Source organism: Humulus lupulus, chromosome 6 (genome assembly GCF_963169125.1).
Source record: "Humulus lupulus chromosome 6, drHumLupu1.1, whole genome shotgun sequence".
Classification (NCBI taxonomy): domain Eukaryota; kingdom Viridiplantae; phylum Streptophyta; class Magnoliopsida; order Rosales; family Cannabaceae; genus Humulus; species Humulus lupulus.
This window is the reverse complement of record NC_084798.1, coordinates 211,359,692-211,387,050: the sequence shown is the minus strand read 5'-3', so window position 1 is coordinate 211,387,050 and position 27,359 is coordinate 211,359,692. Positions and strand designations below refer to the sequence as shown.

The following is a 27,359-nucleotide window of genomic DNA, read 5'->3' as shown; positions in this document are numbered from 1 at the left end:
AGATTTGGTTTTATAATATAATTGAGGAGTTGGATAACTAAACAAGATACAATTTAAATTATATATGGAAAGATTGACATGTCTAAATCATATAGGATGAAGTATCCAAATTTTTAAGTTTTGTGTAATAATCAAATGTTAATATGGAAAAAGAAATAAACTAATGATAAACTCTAATGCCCACTTAAATTTAAGAACTACAATACTATCAATTTGCACACTATATAATTAATTATAATAAGTTAATTGTGACTTCCTTGACGATAATTAATTGTTCATAAATATAGAAATATATTATACCTTAAAAAAAAACTAGTGACACAAATGATTTAGATTTTGCAAATTATTTTTTTAGAATATTTCTTTTTTTTACTCTAAGACTTTATTTTTTTATAAAAAAAAAGCCCATAAAGATTTTATGTGGCGTTTGGTTACAAAATAAAAATTGAACGGTAATGGTAATTAGGGGTGTTCATAAAACCGCCCACACCGCACCGCAATTTGCGGTTTAGAATCCTTCGCGGTGCGATTGCAGTTTGTATTTTTACCAAACCGCGCGATGCGGTGTGGTTTGTGGTTTTAAATTTTATAAATGCGGTTCAAACCACACCGCACCGCATCATTATATATATTAACTTTTTTATATTATTTTTTTCAATTTTACTATATTTAAAGTTAATGCATAAATATTTATATAGTATAATATAATATACACAATATCTAGAAAGAGATATAATGTTTCATAGAATGCTAGCACATATTATACTTCAATCTAAAAATATTCCTCCTTAATTAAAATAATATTTACGTTTATATTACATTTTTTATTTGTTATTAGTTTGTTATATTTTTATTGTTTTGCTTAAAGTTTATTAGCTTGTTGTACATTTAATTATTTTGTTAAACACTCTATAGTTATGAGATTTATTATGAATCTTTCTTAATTATAATATTTAATTGTTAAATTATTTGGTGATAGGTATAAACTGCCAAAACCGCACCGCACCGCACCGCATTTTTGCAGTGCAGTTTATGCAGTTTGAGATCTATGCGGTGCGGGTTGAAAAATTGTTTAAACCGCATATGTGGTGCGGTCCAAAAAATTAGAGAAAAACCACACCACGAACACCCCTAATGGTAATGGTAATATGAATAGGAATAGGAATTGAATGGAATGAAATTTTCTTTCTTTTGTTTGGTAGAGATTTTGGAATGAGTGGCTGAATAATGATTACTATGTTTGATATACTATGGAATAGAATGGAATGGAATGGAATTAACATTTTGACCAAATTATCCTTACTCTTATAATGAATAATTTTTTTTATCAAACTGCTATTATTTTGTAATTTTAGTTTTTATTATATACCAAAATACTATTTTGTAATTGAATTTAATTTTTATTTTACTAAATTACCCTTACATACAAATTAAGAAAATAAATAATAATAAAATTCTAATTATTAATACTCAATATACAAAATTTTTATAGAAAGATATTATTACTTTAAAAAATGTGCTTAATTGAATGGATTTCTTTTATTAATATAAATATGTTATAAATTTATTGAATTTTATTATATTTTTATTATTAAAAAATAAAATAATAAAATTACACCTTCTTAATATAATAAAATAGCAAATAATCATTACACAAAAAAGAACAATAAAAAATGTTAATTGTCTAGTGTTTATATATTTTTTTTCTTTCTCATACATATGATATAAATATATATTATAATATTATTATTTTTTATCAAAACTCTTCCATGACCATTTATATATATATATATATGGCATATATGGAATAACAAAAATTATGATGGAATGGAATGACTTTAATTTAGTAAACTCAAATACCTAGTTTCATGGAATTAGAATTCCTATTGGAAAAGTCATTCCAATAATAAAATGCAAACCAAATACTTGAATCAGTCATGTTTAGGAATAGCAATTCCATTCCTATGCTCATTAATGGTAACCAAACATTAACTTAGAGAATAAGCAGCCGTGATTACGTGTGTTTATCATATTCAAATTTTAAATTTTAAATATATATATATGAAATGCCAATTTTACTCTTGTTAACTTTGCATAGCAAAAGTAGGGCGCACATAATGTACGTATAATGTAAATTTATTCCAAAAATATATTTAAAAAACTAATTTGCATATATATTGTGCCACGTCAATATTGGTATATCGGAAATTGGTATATCAACATGACCACTTTGAAGAATAGGTCATGATTGTACCACTCTTGAGTCCAAACGATCAGGTGACCGGAAAATATTCCTGTCAAGTTCGGGTTGCAAGAACATGTATCAAAACCCATTTGAAAATATTCGGGCACTTATTGGGCCTTTAAAACAACATAATAACTTTCACAAAAATATTACATTTTCAAGAATATCACTATCAATATCACAATATGCAAAAAACACAGAAAGCCATAACAATATCGTTGTTACAGTACACTACAAACGAAGCAATTCTAGATTCAAAAATTAATTGATGGAAACCCGAAATTCGAAAAAATCTGAAATGGAAGTGGAAAAAATCTCTTTGTATTTTTCGAGGATTTTTTTTCACTCTTAATTTAACTATAATAATTATTATTATAATTTGAAGGGTTTATATTTTTTTGGACCATGTGTTTTGTAAAATAGTTCAAATAAACTCTTAAATTCGATTTTGATCAAAAAAATTTTGAACTAAAATCATAAATAACTTATCAAACAAACAACCCAAAACAAAAATACAACCATTCTACCTAAGAACTATATCGTTATATTTAATTTTTATTCATCAAAATCAGATTTAAATGTCTATTTGAATCATTTTACAAAAGACAATGTCTAAAAAATAATTTGTCAAAACATAAAGTCCAAACAAATAATAAGACAAAACACAGAATCTGAAAACTAGAAGATTATACAAAAATGAATGTATGATAAAATAGAGCCATCCACCCTAAAACAGCAAAACAGTGAGTGTAAAGCCATTTGGCAGTGAAGACTTTGAAACTCAATTATTTTGGTTAATTAATTGTTTAAAAAAGGATCATTTAAATATTCACATACATGAGTCATGACAACAACATAATAAACTTGGTAGAAAAATGCAATCGTATATGATATGATATATTATATTGGAACTTTTCACTCTCTCTACATTAATTAATTTAATTAGATTAATAAAAAAAATCATCCTCTTTTTTTTTTTCTTCTTTCCTCTTTATTCTTTTTTTTCCAAAAAGAAAAAAAAAACATAAAGAACATCATACGTGTAAATCACCATAATTAATACAGATGTGGAACTCACGTAAAAACACTATGTGTGTTCCATAATACTATTTTGTTTTAAAGTAATTGATATATATATATATATATATTTATAGTAGTATGATATTGCTTAAAAAGAAATCAAATGGAAAGTTTTGAGAACAGTCAAATTTTATTCATAATGTTTGTTAGCAAAGGCTTTGAGTTGAATTTTTGTTGTCTCTTTATGATGTAATGTTGAAAAAACTCACATAAAAATTTATGGTCTTGATCCAACTCTTTTTTTTTTATATATATATATATATTTTTGGACCTTGTGTTTTATCTCATTACCTGTTTGAACCCTGTGTTTTGATAAATTACTTTTTGGACCCTATGTTTTGTAAAATAGTTAAAATAGAACCATAAGCTCGATTTTGGTCAATGTTTTCTCAGCTAAAATCACAAATAATTTACCAAACTAACAACTCAAAACAAAAATAAAAGCATTCTGTTTAAAAACTGTGTTGTTATATTCAATTTTTTTTTTTATCAAAATTGAGTTTAGGCTTCTTTTTTAACCATTTTACAAAACACAGGGTCCAAAAAATAATTTGTCAAAACACAGGGTCCAAACAGATAATGAGACAAATCTCAGGGTCCAAAAATGTATATACATTTTTTCTTTTTTATTTTATGTGGCTTTTGATTAAAGACTCGTGATTACTATGTTGTGCTCAAAAGTGAAAGTATATGGTTGATTGGCATTTATAAGTGCAAGAAACTTGTTTTGGCATCATAAACAATTGTGGTATCTTTATGCTTAGAATTCTTGTGACCCCAATTACTTGTTCTCTTTTTTCTTCCAATTTGTGATTTCATGGTGAACTGTAAATAGTTTGTTGTTATATTCATTTCAAAATTCAAAATGGATGTTATCTAACTTTTGTTGGTCAAATTTTTGCTTTTAAAGTTGAATCATTTACAATTATTTATGCAATTGATTATGCTCATCAATTTAATTACAAATGGATTTTGCTAAAAAAAATTAATTTGACATAGTGAATTTGTGAATAACATGCTTGATGTCATGGACTAGTAGTCTTTATTTTCTAATAAATAGAGCATATATGCATTGCATTGTTGTTTACTTTATGTTAGGTCGAGCCAAACATGTTGACTCAATTTTTGGACAACTTAATTAGTTAGAAGGTTTGTATTTTTTTACATAAACCTTAGAGATAATATTTTTTTTAATAAATGTAAAGGATAGGAATAAATTATAATGGTTCGGCCACTAATGACGTTTGTCCACTTTGGTCAGTATATTAATTATGTGATTCTTACAATAAGTAAATACTCTCGAATACAACCTAGAGTTTCTAACCATTAATAGTCTTGAATTGTTGTATTTATAGAGGTAAAATGTGTTCTTTTATCATTATTCAAGTGGTGTTGAGGCATACATAGGTCGAGTTCGTGGTAGCGTCTATTAGTTTCCTCTATATCTCTTATAAATATTTAACCCTTCATGCCCTATCTTGAATTGGGCTTGCTTTCAAACTCATCGACCAACATCTTTTGGGCTTCGGAACTGGGCTTTGGGCCTTTGGTCTAGTTTTGGCATTTAGGCTAGGCTTTGGGCCCTTGTTACAAAACTCCTTGACCATTGTTATAGCCCCAATAGTTGGTATATGGGGTATATGTTGTAGAATATATGTGTAATAGATGTTGAATGTATATTAGGTAAATTTGAGGTATATTTAGTTCACAGCATTTTTGAAACACAAGTCATATTTTTTAAAAAGAAGGGAATTTACTCATTTTGTATTTTTGCAAAGTATTGTTTTTTTATTTTCTTTTTTCAATAATACTTCTAAAGCACCTTGTATTTTAATTTCATCCATATTTGATACCCTAGATTCAGAATTCATAAATAAAATTTTATCAATATGATCAAACTATCATAAGTTATATGTAATTAAGTAATTAAATTTGAATTTGGAACTCATATAATTAAAGCAGTTTGATTAAATTGGTAAAATTTTATTAATTAAATTTGAGTTTATATTAACAAATATGTACGATTTCAAAATATATGATACTATTTACGTACGATTTTAAAATATAGAATATCAAATAAACATTATTGTAAACACAGGGTACCAAAATAACAATTTACAAAAATATAAGATACCAAATGGTTACCTACCCTAAAAAATATATATATATATAAAATAATTCTAAAAAGAAAATATTCAACAGTGTTTTTTTAGAATATTAGTATGGGGTGCCATATGGTGCCCTAACATAGAACACAAATTATAATTGGTATAATTTAATATTTGGTGTTATATAATTCGATTTAAATTTGAATATGTATGACTCTATCAAATAGCATCAATCCAAATTTGTTATATTAGGTAGTGTTGGGCACTTTAAGTTTCATATAACAACACTCATTTTATTATTATGTTGGATTCTATTATGTGTGGCTTGTGTCGTTTTTTTTTTTCACTTAGTATCTTCCTCCTTGAAAAAAAAAACTCCCTCAGTAAGTCTACTTTCACTTTATTATTTAAAATAAATTTTGTAAGCAGAAATAATATTTTAAAGATGATGCAATCATAGTTGAATAATTCTTGTGTACAAGGTAATAAGAAATTCTGAATAATCGTGTTTTTATTTGTCTGCATCCTCAAAAATAATTAAAAATGTACATCCTAATTAATTAATAACAAAATTAATCCAAACATATTACCGTTTTTATTAGGGGATTTTTCAAAAATATGGCTTTTATACCATCAATGTGCAAAAATATGGGAATTATACTTTTCTTAATTTGTATGGGAAAATTTATTAAAAACAAAATTAAAATATGGGAAACACAATTAGTAGCTAACTAAAATATGGAAATGTCACTTTTTTTTTATCATAGTTATATTTTCTTTGATTTTGAAAGTAATTTTATTTTTTTATTTTTTTCAATTTTTTTAATTATTTTTTCAGTTATTTTTTTTCTTCTTTTTTCCTTACTTATTTATTTATTTTTCTACCAATTTTTTTCTTTATCTTTTTTTTTTTCTTTCCATTTTTCCATTCCTCCTCCTCTTCTTCTTCTTCTTTATTAATTTATCAAATTTTTTATTTCATTTGTAATGTTTTTTTTTTTCATATTTTTTCAGTTTTTTTTTTTCATTTTTGTATTTATTATTTTCTTCTCCCATTTTTTTTCTTTTTTCACACATATGAGCTTTTTCTTTCTTTCTTTTTTTCTTCTTCCATTTTTTTTTTCATTTTTCAAACATATGAGCTTTTTCTTTCTTTCTTTTTTTCTTCTTCCATTTTTTTTTTCAATTTTTTCTTTCCATTTTCCCATTATTTTTCTTCTTCTTTTCATTTTTATTCATTCATCTATTTTTTCCTTCATCATTTCTTTTGTTTTGTTTTTTCATATTTTTTTTTAGTTTTCTTTCCTAAGTTTTTTTTCCTTCTTTTTTTTTTTTTTGTACTTATTTTTTTCTCATTCCATTTTCTTTTTTCCCTTTTTTTCACACATATTTTAACATTACATAATTATTTTACTATTTTTTATGTATTATCTTTTATTATTGTAATTTTTTTTTATGGTTTTTTCCACTATATATAAAAATTCAAATCAATTTTTTCAGCATTTTCTTTTTACTGTAATCCTTATAGGAACACCAAAATTTGGAAAGAAAACTAATAAAAATATGCAAACATGAATGGATAACTAGTTACCCTGATGGGAACATTCAAATCTAGAAAAAAAAATTATATGAAGAAGAAGAGAGACAAGAAGGGGTGGATCTGATTTTTTTTTTCTATCTTCAAATTTGTGGAAACTGGTTACCTTCCCATTATTTGTATGTATATTTCTGGGGTAATTGCTTACATTCACGTTTTTTGTGTGTATATTTCTGTGGGTAACTGGTTACCTTCATGTTATGATGTGTGTATATATTTATGGGTTCTTTATGGTAACTAGTTACCTATGTTACTAAAATCATAGTTATTTATTCCTTTTTTCAAAGAAGTGTTCTTCCTCTTTTTCATTCAGATTTGATGTTTCTTTTCATATTTAATAAGAGTAACCCGTCACTCCTCTTATGGTAACTGGTTACCCCTCTTATGGCAGAAGGTTACTTCTCTCAGGGTAACTAGTTACTCTTCCTAGTACATGTTATTTAACCTAGCTTTAGGATTTTTTTTTACATAATTGTCAAAGATAAATCAAGTAACTGGTTACCTTACCCAGGATTTGAAAAAAGAAACATACAATATAAAAATAAGAAAAAAAATGTTTATAATAAATAAATAAAAAATAATAAATACAATTCATATCACAAAAAAAAATATATAGATTTTTGCAAAACAACCAAAAAACAAATTAGTATAAAATTAGTTATATAAAAAGAATTCTAATTCAAATTTTGACTTAGGAGTCAAAGAATTCTAGTAATGGGGAAGTTTCATTCCAAGTAAATTAACAGTGCAAAAAAGATAAGTAAATATATTGTGATTGTTAAGAATGAGTAGTATATCAAATCATTTGTGTGGAGTGGAATTAAAGAAATTCGATAGAAATTACATAATGTGAAAGTCAAAGGGATTGTTTGCTTACCCCAAGTGTTTGGCTAATACAATCTTAGAGTAGGACCCAAGAATAGGAGTTAGCTAAGATATATATAATAGAGCCTGATTATCAACCTACCAAAAAACCCAAAAGGGTGGTCCCCATCGTTTATAATACTAAGACAAAATGTATATGCCCTCTTGCTATGTCTATATATGTGTATTTATTTGTTCTGGTGCTTTAATTGTACCAATGTCCTTTAGTGCATTTCTTTTTCTTAATATGTTCAGTAACATTCAGTAAACTTTTTCTCTAAATTTTGTAGTTTTGCATTATTGATGAGGCTCTTGAGAAAAATGACCAATATTTTGTCAGAACTAATAAAAATCTCATGGACAGGAAAGGAAAATCATTATGAGAACTGGTTGATTTTAGATGGCAGGAGGAAGTTTTCAAGATATTTTTTAAAATGATTTTAAAATACCAATGACAGTTCTTGCTTCATGCTTATTTAGTTGGTTTGATGACACCTAAAATAATATAAAAAGTAATATAAAAAAGTTAAAATAAAATAATATAAAAATATAAAAACTACCCTTAATAATAACTGAAAATGTAAGTTTTTTTCCATGAAAAATGTATTATAGAAAAGTTAAAAAAAATTAAATAAAATGACATTACAAAACTATCATTCTACTTGAATAAAAAAAGTTCAATGGTAATAAAGATATGGCATAATTAGAAATTTTAACAAAAATATGGAAAAAAAAAAGCCATAAAAATGATAAAAAAGTATAAAAAGCCATAAAAAAATTATGCTGAAAAAAAGCCATATTTTTTAAAACTTCAATAAAAAGTCCATATAAAATGAAATTTCCACTTTTTATTATCTAACATACAATAACTGACTTTTATCAACAAATATATTACAAAGTTTGTGAAAGAAACAAACACATTTTAAGCATCTGGCAAATTACCCATTGTAATTTGGGCCCAAAGCCCACACGTTAAGCCCATAACACAAAATTTGGATTAACCTTGCTTTTGGTGACTATTTTTGCCATGTTTTCACTTATATACGAGAAAAAGTAAAAAATTTACTATAATAATATCACATATATTATTTACAAAATTATGTACAATATATACAATTTTATTAAACATAATTATATAAACACAATCCCACCAATTAGCCACTTTCCTAATTTGTTTTACATATATATAACTTTCTCATATTTAATAATATATGAATTCAATTAATAAATCAAATAGTAATTATATAATATTCAAATTATTATCTCAATTAAATGAGATACTACAATTAACTCGTAGCAATTCATGAAATATTTGAATAACCATTTTCAGAAAAACTACTATAAATTGTCTAAATAAAATTGTTTAATATGATAAACTAATATATTGAAAAAAAATAAACATAAAAGTATTTAGTATAAAAGTACACATTGAACAATAAATTAACAAAACGTTTATATAACTATAACATGCTATTATAATGTATTATTTTATTTTTATTTTATTGATAAAGATTTAAAAAAAATTATTATGTATAATTATAATCTACCCCTCTAACTAAAATATTTTTGTTTATTTTACTATACTATGATAAAAATAAATGAAAACGGTGTTTAACAATTGCGTTATTGTCTAACATATACAATACTGTTTATTTTATTAAAACATAATACACAAATATATTCAATTAAAAAAATAAACAAATTTATTTAAAGTACAATATATTCATTCAACATTAACAAAATAAATAATGTTTTCCAAAAAATAAACATAAACTTAATTGTATATTCATAGCAAGAAATATTCATAAAAATAAATATAAACTTAACTTTATATTCATAAAAAGGAAAAAAAAATTAACATACAAAACAATCAAAAAAATTAAAAATGACATCATGATCATAAACATAAAAATAAACAAAATTGCTACTAATAATAACCAATATATTAAATTTAAAATAAAAATATACTATTCTGTTTATAAAAATAAACAAGCAGTCACGTTAAAGAGTATCACCGATGAGTCTCCTCGAGTTCAGACTCAACCTCCATCTCTTCTTCCTTCTCCAGCGAGTCTATGGAAAGTATATCACCGACACTCCTTGTTTAGACCATGGGTTTGGAAGATGAAGAATAGAAATGGGTTTGAGTGTATCAGTTTTCGATTGGGAATGGAGAGAAAAAGAGGTTTGGGGTTTTGATTTTGATTTTGAATTTGAATTTGGGAAAATATGCATTGTTTGGGGAAATGTATATAACATGCGCTTTATGGGCAGAGGTTCAAAATTTTTTTGAAATAATCCAGAAAGAGAAGATTTTTAAATGGTAACAATTAAATATATATTCTAATATCATGCTTCTTAATTAATTATGTAATATTTGTATCAAAAATAATAAAGAAAATTTTAGTAAATAAAATGAAAAATTGGTTAATATTTGTAAATATAAATGAAAATATATTCATTAGTATTAATATAATAATTAAAAATAATATTGTAATGAGTTATGTAAAAATCCATAAAACTTAATACAATTATCTCTACTAGAGTTGGCAGAACAGCTTAAGTAGCTAACTTGCGAAGTTAACCTAATTGGACTAAACAAGGTTAACTAGTTTCATCCGACCAATATTGGGCCGGACTAACCATTCAACCAAAAAGTTTAATTGGCCCACCAATTTATGGGCTCACATTTTGGAAATTTACCGATATTATTACCATTTTCAATTACTAGAAAACGCATGAAATAATTTTTCTCCATTTTTTAGCAATTACTTCTTCCAATTGTTGATAAAAACGACATTGATTTCAAAAGGTACGGAAAAATCTAGAATGTGAAAGGAAGAACTACAGTTCACGAAATTAATTTCAATAGGTTTATAGAATGTGAATTCTTGTCAACTCAAACCACAAAACGAATGTACAAGAATTCAAGATTGAAATTTGAACATTTCCAAAAGCTTCATTCACATTGCGAGTCACAATACAATAATTATAATCCTTGGAAACATTTATCCAACAGCAATTACACGAAATCTGAAACCTAAAAAGATTAAAAAGATTAGACTCCTTAGCCTCCGAAACCGTACAAGGTCCGGCCTTGCCTCTTCAAGGCGTAGACGACGTCCATGGCGGTGACGGTCTTCCGGCGAGCGTGCTCGGTGTAAGTGACGGCGTCACGGATGACGTTCTCAAGAAAGATCTTGAGGACGCCGCGGGTCTCCTCGTAGATGAGACCGCTGATACGCTTGACGCCACCACGCCTGGCCAGACGGCGGATCGCCGGCTTGGTGATCCCCTGGATGTTGTCCCTCAGAACCTTACGATGCCTCTTCGCACCGCCCTTTCCCAATCCCTTTCCACCTTTTCCTCTTCCAGACATGGTCGGCTGCTCTTTCTTTCTCTCTCAAAAGATTGTCGTGTTTTTCTTTGGATTGACTGATTGTTGTTCTTGTATTGGGGGAATATTTATAAATGTGGAGATGTGAGAGATTGACCGTTGGATTAGGTGTCAATCCGCACCTTTAGTGTATTTGGCTTTATAACCGTTGGATTCCTCATCCTTGCATTTGATTGGTGGAAATTTATTTAAGCGGATCGGTGAAGTTTGGAGTTGATAAAATGCGCCGAACTTTTGGGAATGTGAAATAGATCGCGTTTGGCTGTAGCGGAAAATTCTTTTTTTTTTTTAATTATATTACAACTTACATTATTTATATAAAAAAAAAAACTTTGGTGTATATATTTAATTAATAAATTTATTTATGATTAATATTTTCTACTGTTCTATATCAAAGTTTTAAAAATATGTATTAATGGTAAAATTTTGTTATATTGTGTGGAAGTAGTACTAAAATAAATAAAATTTTGATTGATTATGACGAAAAATAATTAAACATTAATATACTGTTTTCGACCTTTATAAAGAATTATGTGAGTTCTTTCTAAAATGAATTTTTGTATTTATCAAGATGAATAACTAAGGTTGTCCAATATGTTTAATATTTTTGTAATTATAAAATGAGGATGTTAAGCCAACTGCAACGAAACGGGATATCACCAAATTTTTGGTGATTTTACACCAATTGTCTTCCAACCGAACGGCATATTACACAACATTTATGTTGTTAGCTACAATTGCCCCTCAAATTAGTTAAGAAACTAAGTAAAAGAAGTTTTTGAAGAATTGAATTATGATAGTTCTTTATTGAATAGAAAAGGAATATATACATTACAAGAAGAAGCTGAAAGGAGCTTCGAACAAAGAAAGAATGAGCAACTGAATTCTGTTATCAAAACAGAATTGGACAGCTCATTCTGTTACAACAAACCAGCTGTTAAGTAACTGACTCATAACCAATTAGAGTCGGTTGCCTAACACCCCCCTCAAGCTATATTTAGAGTACTATAAATGGAGCTTGTTACAAAAATATTCAAACTTAGGAGGGGAGATAGACTTAGTAAACAAGTCAGCAGGTTGCTCAACAGAAGGAATGTAGCGAATCTCCAACTTCTTTTCAGCTATTTGGGTTTGTATGTAGTGAATATCAACTTCTATATGTTTGGTTCTTTAGTGGAAAATTGGGTTTAATGCCAGAGCTTGAGCCCCTTGATTGTCACACCATAAAATAGGCAACACTGAAATGTGAATACCAATTTCGGTGAGTGAGGAGGTGGGCCACACAAGTTCAGTTGCAGCTGAAGCAAGTGCACGGTACTCTGATTCAGTACTTCAGCGAGCAACAACATTTTGTTTCTATGAACCCCAGCTGATTAGATTTCCTCCCAGAAACAGACAGAAGCCACTTGTAGATTTCCTGTCATCCAAACTAGATGCCCAATCTGCATTAGAATAGGCTTCAATTGTTAAGTGAGATGCTGGTGTGAAATGAAGACCCAGATTGAGTGTGCCATTAACATATCGAAGTATTCTTTTGCAGGCATTCCAATGGTTGACCGTAGGAGCTTTAATAAATTGACTCAGTTAATTAGAGCTCCAATGTTAGATATTGGTAGGAAATGTCAGGTCTAGTCAATGTTAGATATTGTAGAGCTCCAATGATGCTTCTATAAACCTCTGGTTTTTCATAGAGGGAACAATCTCCAAGGCTGAGTTTGTTTCCAAGAATCATTGGAGTAGGAACTGGTTTAGAATTTTGTAGATTTGTCTTGTGTAGAAGCTTAGTAGCATACTTAGTTTGAGTAAGATGGAGGCCTGTGGTAGTGTGACCAACTTCAAATCCTAAGAAGTAGCTGATGGAACCAAGAGACTTGAGAGCAAACTTGGAGTGGAGATGAGCAATGAGCTGCAAAATTATTATTGTGTTTGGACCTGTTATTAAAATGTCGTCTACATAGACTAACAGAAGAAGAGAAGAACCAGCAAGTGTAGTATAAAAAAGAGAGGTATCTGAAGGTGAACACTTAATACCCTAGTCAAGTAAAGCACTTTGGAGTTGTTCAAACCAAGCTCTTGGAGCTTGTTTGAGCCCATAAATGGCGTTGTGTAACAAGCAAACATGATTAGGAAATTGTTTGTCAACAAAGCCTGTAGGTTGCTTCATATAAACTCTTTCTTGGAGGCTGCCATTAAGGAAGGCATTGTTCACATCAATTTGTTGAATATCCCAGCCATATGTGATAGCTAAAGAGAGGACAACTCTGATAGTTGAAGCTTTTACCACTGCACTAAAACTATCTGTATAGTCTAAGCCAGGAGTTTGTTGAAAACCTTTTGCTACCAATCGTGCTTTAAACTTGTCCAAGGTACCATCAATCTTATATTTTGTGCAAGAAACCCATTTGCAATTAACCACATGAATATCATCATTGTAGGGAACCAAAGTCCATGTTTTGTTTCTGACTAAGGCATCATATTCAGAGGTCATGGCATCTTTCCAGCTAGGTATAGTCAAGGCTTGCTTCACTAAAGTTGGTTCCTCAAATAAAATGTTATTAGAACCAGCTGCAACATAGACCTTTGGTTTAGAAATGCCTGACTTTGATCTTGTTTGCATAGAGTGAGTATTGAGAATCGGTGGTGGAACAGTTGGAACTGTTATAGAAGATTGTATCTCTGCATTGGTTCCATCAGTTGTGGATATATTGGAGAAATGAGGAGGTGAAAAGGATGAAGAGTGTACCTCTTGTGGAGAAGTATCTACTGCTGGAACAGGATCTACTTGTGGCGGATCAGAGATACCAACTTAGCTTGAGTGAGAATTTGAGTGTGATGTATTAAAACTAGGAGAGTCAATGGAATGAGAAGTGGTAGCACTATTTAATGGACCTATGTTGGAAGGAATATGTGATGATAGAAAAGATGTTTGAGGAATAACAAAGATTGGTGAGGAAAAGTGTTGCTGAAACAAAGATGAGTGAGAGTCCGAAGGCCTGGAAAATAATTCTAAGTAAGGAAACTCGTTTTCATTGAAATTGACAGTCCTAGAAATATAAATTTTGCCAGTAGGGTGTAAGCAATGATAACCCTTATGATGAGGATTGTACCCTAAAAACACACATTTAGAAGTTTTGAATTGGAATTTTTGTGAATTGTAGGGTCTAAGATATGGAAAACAGGCACACCCAAATACTTTTAAGTATTTATAGTCTAGGGGGTAGTTATATATTTACTCAAAAGGCGAGTTGAATTGATTGACAACAGTAGGAAGCATATTTATTAAGTATTGTTGATGCTCATAATCTCATCAAGGGAAAATGCAAGGTCGTCACCTGGGCGTACTCCCCCCCCCCCCATTTCGCATGGCCATCAGATGGGCGAGACCCCCCTGATCTACGAGACCATCCCGTCTCGCGAGGACGCTGTTCCGCGAGGCCACCAAGTCGCGAGGCTGCCATGTCGCGTGACCATCCTAGGGGACGAGGCGCCCTATTCCGCGAGGCCATCCTAGGGGGCGAGGCACCCTATTCCGCGAGGTGCCTTATTTAGCGAGGCCATCGTAGGGGGCGAGGTGCCTTACTTAGCGAGGCCACCATAGGGGCGAGGTGCCTTGTTCCGCGAGGCCATCCTAGGGGGCGAGGCGCCCTATTCCGCGAGGCCATCCTAGGGGGCGAGGCATCCTATTCCGCGAGGTGCCTTATTTAGCGAGGCCATCGTAGGGGGCGAGGTGCCTTACTTAGCGAGGCCACCATAGGGGCGAGGTGCCTTGTTCCGCGAGGCCATCCTAGGGGGCGAGGCGCCCTATTCCGCGAGGCCATCCTAGGGGGCGAGGCACCCTATTCCGCGAGGTGCCTTATTTAGCGAGGCCACCCTAGGGGCGAGGTGCCTTATTTAGCGAGGCCACCATAGGGCGAGGCGCCCTATTCAGCGAGGCCCTTGGGCCACTCCTACCATGCCCATGCGCGGGGCCGAAGGAGGCTGCGAGGCCGCCAATGGCGCCCCGTGCGCGAGGCCGCGCAAGGTCCCGCGCGCGCGCCCCGGGAGGTCCACCAGCCCGCCATCTTCTCAGGAGGCCGACACACCGTGACTTGATGCGCATGGGCCCAAGACCCCTATTCAACGCCACGGCCAATACGGACACCAAAGATCCCCTTTTTCACAACCTCAAAGTCCCTATGCTTAGTAGATCCAGAATGAGTCGAATGAGACATATTTGTACGACCGGGTACTAGGTACGGATGCCAGTGCCAGCGAGGATCGTGGTCCGTACGTCTACGGCCATGGGTCAGAGCCGACACCACTACCTCCTGCGCCAACACGCCTGCTACCACGCCTCAAGAAGGAGTACAGACAAGTAGTGGAGACATCCCCCTGACACCTGCTCCTGTACGGGATGTACAGCCACAACCTCTTAAGCCACTCCCCTAGTACAGTACGTTTGTACCGTTTGGTCCCCTGGACCACTATGTACCTAAGGCCGTTAGAGCCTACTATAAATTGAATTCCAAGGCCACCTGAAGGGGGGTTGGAAATTTAACTGTAGCAAAGACATTAGTGTGAATGAGATACTGAATTCCCCATTGTTGTTATTCCATTGTTCTTGAGTTATTGTTCAAGTTTTCATAGCTTTCCAATTAGCGATTTTAATTTGATAATTTTTCCAACTTAACTTCGTTGACGAGTTCACACCGTCAACAAGTATACAATAGAAACAAAAGACTCCCACCAAAAAAGTAATGGTAATCGAGCCTGAGCTAACAAATTAAGGCCAACCTCAGTGACATGCCTATGTTTTCTCTCTACCCTACCTTGTTGTTGATGAGTATGTGGGCAAGGATGTCTAAACTCTATTCCCATTTGTTGTAGGCGAACTTGAAAGGGTTGAAACTCCCCCCCCCCCCCCCCCCCCCCACCCCCCCCAAATCAGTTTGAAGACACTTAATATCTTAATTTAGTTGTTTCTCAACAAAGGTTTTGAACACAAGAAAAGTGTTATATGCTTCAGATTTTTGTCTTAGTGGATAAATCCAGGAGTATTTGGTGTAATCATCTACAAAGAGAATGTAGAACCGATAACCCTCGGGTGATAAAATAGGTGCTGGACCCCAAAGATCTGAATGAACTAATTGTAATGGAGCATTAGTTTTTAAAGATGAGCTTGGGAAATTCATTAAGCGATTTTTACAATACTGACATGCATCACAGAATGTACATTTTGAAACTGAACAACCAAGTTTTATTCTATTCAGAACCTTTTTGAGAACAACATTTGAAGGATGCCCAAGTCGGTTGTGCCACAGATTAGCAACCCGATAGGACTTACAAGAAGTTGTATGAGAAGAGGTACAACATTTATTTGCATTTTGGAAATTTGGAACAGTTGCTGAAAGAGCAGTAGCTCGGGAATGTGAAGTAGAACGTTTATTTGTAGTAGGTAGAGTTGAACGATTTTGGGAGGCAGTGGGAAGCATCAGTTGGTAGAGCCCTTCATTTAGTTTGCCCTGAAGTAGAACCTGTTTCGTAGACAGATCCTTCACAAAACAAGAGTTAGCAGTAAACTCAATTGAGACATTATTATCATAGGTAAATTGAGAAATGCTTATGAGATTTTTCTTAATATCAGGTACATGAAGAATATTCTTAAGATGTAAGGCTCGACTGGTCTGAATGAGAGAGTGACCAATATTTTGAATTTTAAGGGAAGAACCATTACCTACTACTAATTTCTCTTTGCCTTTGTAAGAGATTGGAGCAGTGAGATTGGTGATAACTCTACAAAATAGAGTTATTTTACCACTTTTTATGTGCTAATTGTTGTTTAATTATTGAGTTTTTAATTGATTTATTAAGTTTTTAAATAATTTTGAATTTATTAGGTTTATTTTAATTTTATAGATTTTTGTGTATATTTATAGTTATTTTGTTGCAAAATGTTGTAGTTTAATTATTTGAAATTAGTATTGTTAAGTTAGAAGTAAAAAGATGCAATTTTGACCTTAAACGTTTAAATGAATTAAGTTTTAATTAATATTTTCATGGAACTTATGTTGTATATTTTATTATCGAAAATATTTAGTTTTAATTTAATTTATGTTTATTTTTGTTGAGAAGTTGTTGTATTTTTTGCTCTTGAAAAAGCAAGAAAAATGAAGGAAAATTGGCATTTTTCTACACATTTTACCCAAAAACATCATTATTACACCCTATAATTTATCTCTATTTGCCATATTATAATTAATTTAATCAATTTAATTAATTTAAATTGATTATTTTAATGCTCATTTTTTGGCTATAAATAAGGGATTTGGGGTGTCAATTTGGGGAAGAGGTTACCATACCAAAAATTCTATACATTTCAAAACATCTCCATTCTCTTCATCTTCTTCTTCTTTTTTGTTATTTTTCTATGTATTTTTAGAGGAATAATTTGGGGGTTTCTCCTCCAAATTTTCCTATTTATGTTTGTAATTTTTAGTGTGTATTTGCTATTCTAGTTATGAGTTTCTAATCCTTTTAAGATTATTAAGGTGATGATGAAACAATACGTAACTAGATAGTATTTATTTTATATGTTGATTTCACATTTTGTGCAACAAAGTTTATGAAATTTTCTTCTTAAAATATCTTCTTTCATCTTAAATATCATGTATTTTGGATTGTTAGCGCATATTTACACTTTGTTCTTCATTAGTGCAAAAACATAATATTCTTTGTATAAGATGTGTCATTAAATTGTACACATCCATGCTTAGAACAAAAATATTATGTTTTGTCTTATAAATAATGTTCATTGATTTATTTGTTATTTCATTAGATTGATTTACACTAAATGTTTTGAAATTATAATTTTGAAAAGTGAAGAAAAATCTTATCTTTTTAGAAGTAATTTGTGCTTAAAATTATAAATCTATTTGTAAAATGATAGTTTAATTTATTTTAACTATCACTAAAACTTGGGAATCAATGTACTTATAAATATTATTGAACTTATATTTTGTAGATTCTAATCCTTAATAATCTTATTTTACCATTTTGTTTACAATTATTAATTTAGTAATATATATTGTCTTTAATTTCTATATTATTGTCTTTCATTTTTATTTTTATTGTTACAAATTCTCATCAATCTTTGATGCTAGGTTAAAATTTATTAATTTTGGTTTAAAATAGTTTTCTTTTCGATTTTAGACAACTCCTTTGGGTTCGACATCCTTACTTACACGATCACTATTCTATATGAACGATTCGTGCGCTTGCGATTTATAAATATTTAAAACATACCTGTTTTGGGTCCATCAATTGGTTGGATCAGAAGAGACATGATGAGATGCACCACTGTCCATATACCAATTTGCATCTCCCACTGTAGCTGGAGTAGCAAGGAGAGCTTGAGGTGTTGTGGTTTGGTTGTCGGACTCAGATGCAGCAGAAGTAAAGTTTACTTGATTGCTCAAGTCGAACCTGTGATAGCATTTCAGAGCAATATGACCAGGCTTGCCACAAACCTGACATATTGGGCGATTGTTGTTGTATGAACTTCGACCTCCATTGGTTCGAATGCCTCGGCCACGAGCGTTGAAATCACGACAACGATTACTCTGATTCAGAGTGTTACCAAAACGTTTGTTGAAGGAAGCATAGTTGGCAGTAGGATTTTGAAGTTCCAATGTAGCAGCAGAATGTTGTTATTCAAGTCTCATTTCATGACTGAAGAGAGAATTGCAGGTCTGGTATCGAAACAGTCGCTCGGGTTGTAAGATTAACTACGACCGAATCATATTCAGGTCCTAAGCCGCCAAGAATGTATAATATGAGCTCATCATCAGTGATTATCTGACCAGTAGCCATCAATGCATCAGCTAGGCACCTCATCTTGAGAATGTATTCGTCCACAGGAGTGGAGCCTTTTTTTGTACATTGGAGATGAGTTCGAAGGTAAAGGATTCTAGCTTTGGAAGTGTTTGAAAAAAGTTGAGATAACTCAGACCAGACCTGTGTGCTGAAGAGACGCATCTGGCTACATGACCAAGCATAACCTCTCACATTGAGTTGAATAGCCAACTCATGAGGATCTGATCGATGCGCAGCCAGGAATTGAATTCAGGATTCAGAACCAGACGAGATGGGTTTGAGGGATCTGGTATGGTAGGTGGTGGTCGGACATGTTCACTAGTGAGAAATCCTTCAAGATCATGTGCTCAAACAATAGGCAGAACTTAAGAACGCCATATGTAGTAGTTCGTACGATTCAGACGTAGATTCAGAGCTACCATGTTCGCCGGTAAAGCCATCGTCGGAGGTGGTACAGGAAGCGCCGGAGAAGCAGGTGGATTATCCCTCCAGGATTGGGCTGAGAGGCACCAAGTTCTGGATTGCTGCAAGAAGAGTCTGCCATTAATGAAGCTTCAGAAAGAAAAAAAAACCTTGGTCTACTGATACCAGTTAAGAAACTAAGTAAAAGAAGTTTTTGAAGAATTGAATTATGATAGTTCTTTATTGAATAGAAAAGGAATATATACATTACAAGAAGAAGCTGAAAGGAGCTTCGAACAAAGAAAGAATGGGCAACTGAATTCTGTTAGCAAAACAGAATTGGACAGCTCATTCTGTTACAACAAACCAGCTGTTAAGTAACTGACTCATAACCAATTGGAGTTTGTTGCCTAACAAAATTTGAGGTGGCACTGTATACCACGGCAAAAAATTATTTAGTATATTTATTTTATTTTTTATATATAATACTAATAAAACTTGTTAAATGTATATATTATAATTATATGTTTTTGAAAAATAATATAATAATAAAGAATATATATTGTGGTGTAAGTTTTGGTGCTGTGGTTGGAATGGAAAAAAAATATAGTACTAAATTTTTTTAGTTTTGTTGTCGTTGTAACACCATATATAGTATTATAGGTTGGAGATGCCGTTAGGATAATTTGAGAATAATGGTCACATATAATGCGATAGAGTAACAAAAAAAATTTGTTCATAACTTACAGCAAAATGCCCAATATCTTTTAACAATCATATGTATGTATATTGTATATGAAAAATTGTATTTAATAGATTATAAAGTTTAAAAAAATAATAAGTTAATAAATGATCTGTATAATTAATACGAAAATTTGAAAACAATTTGTATTGAACTAGCTATATATTTAAGGATTGCTTCACCTCTTAATCTGTTCATATATATGTAATGGCTAACTTTCGTTTTCAATTTCGAATATTTCCTTTGAAGCTAAAATTCTCATTAAAAGAATTTATATATTCATATCTTGAATTCATACCTTTACATGTTTTTTAATATACAATAAAGAAGTGAAATACTAAAGTCTCTCCACACACTTATACACCCAACAATCTGAATTAGCCCTAACTGACACCTTAAAATGTTTTAAGTACGATACTGTTCGACTCAAAATTTACCTAAAACTATAACTTTCTCAACTAGAACTAGCCCCAAGTGGCACCTTAACATATTCTTAAGTATGAAACTGTTCGGGTCAAAATTTTGCAAAAAATTAGTTTGATGATTAAGTTAGTCAATGATTCTCACTTCTCAATCCACAATCAAGCAAATAACAATTGATTAGTGGTAGTTGTTCTTTATAATTCCTGTTCCCCACTTCTTTCCCATTCCTTCAAATCAATTTTTTTAAAACGTGGATGCATAGCAGTTATTCTCCTCCTGCACCCTTTCACTTACTATCATATCATATTACGAAACTTAGAGTTCCTATATTTGAACAGAGCTTTATGCTCTTCCTTAAGAGGTTTAAGCTTTTCATTAATCTAGAGTTTGGAGCTCTTGGTTGGATCAAAATTCTGACCTCTTTATTTATTCTGAGTTTTAAGCTCTTCATCCACACATTTATATGAGTTTTGGATTTATTCATTCGTTCAGAGTTCTGAGCCCAGCTTTTGTTTATGTATCAAAATGGCGCATTTCATATCTTCATCTTTGCAACATGTAAAATTATTCCCTAACATACAAATAATAAGGCATCATAAGTTTTGATTTTCGCCAGATGTGGATGATTAAATTGATCTTCAACAAGAAATAGCATCAACGACAAAAATTATTCAATAAAATCTAAATATATTAAGAAATTGTCTACCAAGAAGGGACACTTGTTCACATTAACCAAATGCCTACATCCAAATCTTGCTGCCCTCTTAAGAAATTACAACCATATTGACGCCATTGAAATTCAAATTAATTTTTCAGATTCTTTCGTACCCAAAACCCCTTTCAGATTGCGGCGAATCTGAAATAATATTTATTTTAAGGCAGGGCAGTTTCGCACTCACAAAATTATAAACATCGGTAATGACCAGATTATACTCAACTAAAGATAGAATAAAATTCAATCTTTCAAACCGCGAAACCAAAATCTTCGAACATATAAGAATGGAACACCAAACATATAGCCATTGCATAAGAACTCAAAATTGGTGTAAGAATACTTCGAAAAGCTTCATTCATTTTGGAAATCAAATAATTACACAATTCGAAACATTTTTCACCATTCACAAATAGAGAACTGTCGAAACCTAACAATAGAAAGATTGACTCCTCAGCCTCCAAAGCCGTACAGAGTTCGGCCTTGCCTCTTCAAGGCATAGACGACGTCCATGGCGGTGACGGTCTTCCGGCGAGCGTGCTCGGTGTAAGTGACTGCGTCACGGATGACGTTCTCGAGAAAGATCTTGAGGACGCCGCGGGTCTCCTCGTAGATGAGACCGCTGATACGCTTGACGCCACCACGCCTTGCCAGACGGCGGATTGCCGGCTTGGTGATCCCCTGGATGTTGTCCCTCAGAACCTTACGATGTCTCTTGGCTCCTCCCTTTCCCAAACCCTTTCCTCCTTTCCCTCTTCCAGACATTTTTGCTTGCTTTCTTTCTCTCTTGAAATGGTTAAGTTTTTCTTTCGTGAAATGGCTGTTGCTTTCTGCTTGAGTTTGGGGAATATTTATAGATGTGGAGTTGTCTTAAACTGGCCGTTGGATCAGAACGCGATCCGCGTCTCGAGTACGTTTTAATTGTGAACCGTTGGATTCCACATGCTTGAATTTGATTGGTGGAAAACATTTAAGTGGATCTGTACAGAATTCAAGTTGAGGGGTTTTTGGTTTGGCTTTTGGCTATGGCGGGAACTTCCACAATTTTTTAAATTATTATTATTTTGGATATAATATTGAGGAATGCACATGTTTTGTAGTTTTTTATTTTGGCGGGGAAAACACGTATTAGCGCATCTTTAACCGGGGTGGCCAAAGAGAGTACTCATATTGAGATGGCTGCCAAAGTCAACAAAAGAGAGTACTTTCAACTTAAAATTTTGGCAACGTTGCCCACTTTTGGCAACGTTGCTTTCTTTTTCTTTTGTTAATTTTAATAAACAATTATATTAACTAAATAAAATATTAAAATTTGTATTTTTTTTAAGATGGGCATTTAAGCCAACCATTTGAACATTGGAGATGCTCTTATAAGTTACAATTTTCCTTAAAATAAAATTACGATTCACATTACAAAAAATAATAAGATACTATTATATTTATTAAAAATAACATAATATTTTCTCAGAAGAATTAACAATATATTATATAAATAAATAATTTTGAGTAGATTTGAGACAATAAGATTGTAAAATTAAGCTCTTCCTACCATATCTAAATTTAAAGATATATATATAAGACAATTCTTCTATATGGGCTTCACTCTAAGTCTACCGGTGGAGCTCTCAGTGTTTCTCGACCCGTAAACGGTCTAAAAATTTGTAGGATGCTCTAAATAGCTAAAATATACACGGTCATAAAAAAATCACGCTGAAAAACTGTACACGGGACGAGAACACTGAGAGACCTCACAACCGCCACCACGCCTCTCCACAAATCTCGTCAACAAGGTTAGTTTATATGAGTTTTTATTAAAAATTAGATTTGATGTTGTTTTTGTGGATTAAAAGTGTAAAATGATTTTTTTTAGTAGATTAAAAGTATTAGTAAGGAATTGGGTTTATTTCCGGAGTTTTATGGAGCTTAAAGCTTGAAAATCTAAATATATTAATGGTGGTTTCAGACATTTTTGAGGACAGAGAAACCCAGAATTTTTCGACAACCTATCTAATTTTTTGACAGGTTGTCTGATATTTCAAACTAGTTGTCTAAATTTCAGGCTAGTCGTAGTATATTTTCGACCACCAGTCTAAATTTTAGACCACATGTCGAATTTTTCAACAGCATGTCATTTATTTCGACCACTTATCGAATTTTTAGAAAGACTGTCGAACTTTCAGACAGAGCGTCGAATTTTCAGATTTTAATTTTCTTATATAATATTTTAATTTAAGTAATACCAATAATTTATATTTGTTTGTTTGTCGTATTTTTTATTCAGATTTCATCAAAAAACATTGTAATATTATGTGATGGATTATAGAAAAATAATGAAGTCTCATGGAAATGGATTTCAAATGGCTCACAATCAAGATCAAGTTTGGTACAAACTAACCTTACTTTTAAGGAGTTAGTTAAACATATTTATGAAGTTACAGAAATCGATCGCAACCTCTTCGATATAGAATTAACTTACAAGGTAACGACGATGGTTGAAATTGAACTGGTTGTAATAAAGAATAGTAGAGACGTTGTTAGTTTATTTACATGGCAAAAGTGTGATCTCATTCCATTATGTGTAGGTTTGATAAAGAAGATGAAAAATGCACCACTAAGGATAAACTTGTTACATATATTGATTATGTTGGAAAAACTCATTGCAGTATCTTTATTTATTTTCATGCAATTTACATATTATCAAACAAACATGCAAATTCCTAGAACATTCTCCTATGAAATTGATACAAATACAAAGTAACATAAAAACTTACATTACGCAGCGAAACTGTAACAACTCCATCATTCAATCTCTCTAACTTTTGATTCCTTTCTATAGAAGAGTATTATCAAGAGATTGAACAAGATCAGCAACACAGTCTTCCTCACTAAGCCTTTGATCAACCTAGAACTAGTGTGAGATCTAGAAAAGAAGAAGAGAATGTGGCTAAGAAAGGACTAGAGTGTCTAGATTTTCACTTACCCAAATCAACTGAGACTAACTTGCTTCCTTATGAAAATCCTATATATCATATTCCTTATATAACTTAATGAGATTTATTTAAATTTAAATTAATTAAAAATAATAAACAAAAATAAAAGCCTTGCGCTGCTATAAATGGACTTGGGCTCAATCTCTTTGTTTTGAATTTAAATCACAACTGGGCCTAAATTCAAAACTTTTTATTTATTTATTTTTTTTTAATTAATTAATTAAATCCTTATTCAAATTAACTAATTATAATTTGAAACTTGATTTAATATTATTTATTTATATTGATACCAATTTATCAATATTAATAAATTTACCCAAAGATTTTCTTTTATTCTCTAAATCTCATATCTCTGTAAATTTTCCAAAATTGACCTAGTCAACTTTAAAAATCCTAATTGATAATTAAATCAATTAATTGAGACATTCTAGATGATTTACTCAAAGGTGATGCGGGGACCATGGATCCATGAAATCAAGCTCCAACAAGTTACCGTGAATTTATTTACGAATAATTTCACTACCTTATTAATTCCTCGTAACTCCACTATAGACTCGGAATTGAACTCTTAAATTCATAGAACGTATTTTCAAAACCATAAATACGTTATCCATTGTTATAACCATTACAATCAGTCAATCCTCTATCGATGACTTACTAACGAGCTGGGTGCAAATTACCGTTTTACCCCTCATCACTATTTTATCCTTAACTCCCACTAAGTTCCTTATAAATGATATTTCTGTGAACTTGATCACAGAAATGAGATCTCAATCATTTAACCTTTTGAACAAAGCAATTAAGGAAATCATCTTTTCACTTCTCATACAGAAGTTATAGATTTCGTATCTATGAATAATACTCCCACATAATTACAGTAATAAATCTCCAAGATGTAAGTATGGGCTAGACCGTAGGGTAAGCTGGTAACGAACAAGTCAAAAGATTTAAATAATATAATTAGCAGAATATTATCACTCAGAATTAATATCGACTTAATATATGGTCAACGTTGTGATATTGATTAGATTTGATAACAACGATACTTATTTATCAATCAATAATCAATATCGGTCCTAGTCCGATGTAACTAAATACATCTGATCTTATCTACTTGGTCGATGCCTTGGACAAGACATCACACCTTGAATGTGTAAGTAGATCATATCGTAGATTGCCTAATCAGTGAAAATCCAATGCACTGATCTAATCTTAGGACTCGTTCTTTTGAACATATAATTACAACTATAATCCACTGTGACCTAGTCACTATAATTGTAACTATCCATATGTTCGGGATTTTATAAATGTTTGTATTATTTCAATAATCATGTAATAAAACAAGCAAGCAACACGATTGTCAAGCTAAATGATTTCTACTACTTTTATTGATAATATGAAATCGTGCTACATGTCCGACATGGTTTTATAAGGGCATAAAACCCAACAGATTCTACTGCAAAGGTTGATTCTATTGCAGACCTTTCTAGTGATGATGATTTTGGTTTAAACAATGATAACGATGTCGGTTTATATGATGATGATGACAAATACGATGATGTTGAAGAGGAGGAAGGAAACAATATTGATGATGACAAATACGGTGATGTTGAAATCATTAGATAGGCAGTCGAAATTTTGGACAGCCTGTTGAAATATTGATACAAGTATTCTAAATTTTAGACTGTATGTCGAAAATGATACAAAACCTCTCATAATTAATAGTAACCCGTCAAACTATAAGATGATTAAGTGTCATGAGTAGCTCCTAACATCAACAAATCCCACATTCTCTCAAGAAATTCCACTAACTTCAAAAGACCTTCAATAATTTCCTTAAGTGTGTACTTTAGAGTGACCAAAAGTGAGAGTGAGAGGGGATGAACGTGAATCTGCTAGAGTGTTTAGCCCAAAGCCCCATCATGACATATTCCCAAATCCAAAAAGACTTTTTTGCTCCTAAGCAAACCCAATCCCAAAATCAAACTCGTCTGAAATATCGACAGCTAGCTCAAATATCGACAGCCTGTCTAAAAATTTCGACACCGCCTGAAATTTTGATAGCCAGTCTAAAACTTTCGACACCTCGTCTGAAATTTCGACAACTTGTCTAAAACTTTCGACAGGCTGTCTGAAATTTTGACAAGTTGTCTGAAATGTTTGAAATGTCCAAAAAGGCTCCAATAACACAAAAAAATATCTTATATCGTAATTAACATTTTATAAACTTAAACAAAACTTAATCTTAATGAGTGTTAAATATTTTATTCAAAATACTATTATGATCAATGGATCTAATAGATTCTAATCTTTATCAAACTACTATGATGATCAGGAGTGGGTGGTAGATATTCTATTGAGGTACTACTATGATGATTATCTTTATAATATTAGAACAACACTTTATCATGTAGAATTGGATCTTAATTATAGCTTTTTGACAATTAGTCGCGAGTTTCGACAACTTGTCTAAACATTTCGACAGGTTGTCTAAAATTTCGACAACATGTCTAAATATTTTCACGAATTGTCCAAAAAGTTTGAAATGTACAAAAAGGCTCCAATAACTATATAACCATATCTATATTAATTATAATATCCTAATTAATATTTTATAAAGTTAAACAAAACTTAATCTTTATAAGATTATGATGATTACAGATTGAGTGGTACATATTTTAATCAAACTACTATGATGATCAAGGATTGTGTGATAGATATCCTATTGAGGTACTATTATGATGATTATCTTCATAGTATTTCAAAACTTTATCATGTAGAATTGAATCTTAATTATACATTTTTGACAATTAGTCGTGAGCCTTAACAACTTATCTCAAATTTCGACAGGTAGTCTCAAATTTCGACAGCATGTCTAAACATTTTCACAGGTTGTCCAAAAAGTTTGAAATGTACAAAACGGCTCCAATAACTATATAACGATATAT

The 27,359-nt window shown here is 31.4% G+C and overlaps 2 protein-coding genes across 2 annotated transcripts; both read right to left on the bottom strand.

The window, feature by feature from the left end:
* Positions 1-10,827: 10,827 nt before the first annotated feature.
* Positions 10,828-11,345, bottom strand: LOC133783136 (histone H4). The gene has a single exon (XM_062222676.1). It carries the CDS (start codon positions 11,271-11,273, stop codon positions 10,962-10,964), a length of 312 nt encoding a protein of 103 aa, XP_062078660.1. The 5' UTR covers positions 11,274-11,345; the 3' UTR covers positions 10,828-10,961.
* A 10,404-nt stretch (positions 11,346-21,749) lies between these two features.
* LOC133783137 (histone H4) lies at positions 21,750-22,240 on the bottom strand. The gene has a single exon (XM_062222677.1). It carries the CDS (start codon positions 22,184-22,186, stop codon positions 21,875-21,877), a length of 312 nt encoding a protein of 103 aa, XP_062078661.1. The 5' UTR covers positions 22,187-22,240; the 3' UTR covers positions 21,750-21,874.
* Between the last annotated feature and the right edge of the window lie 5,119 nt (positions 22,241-27,359).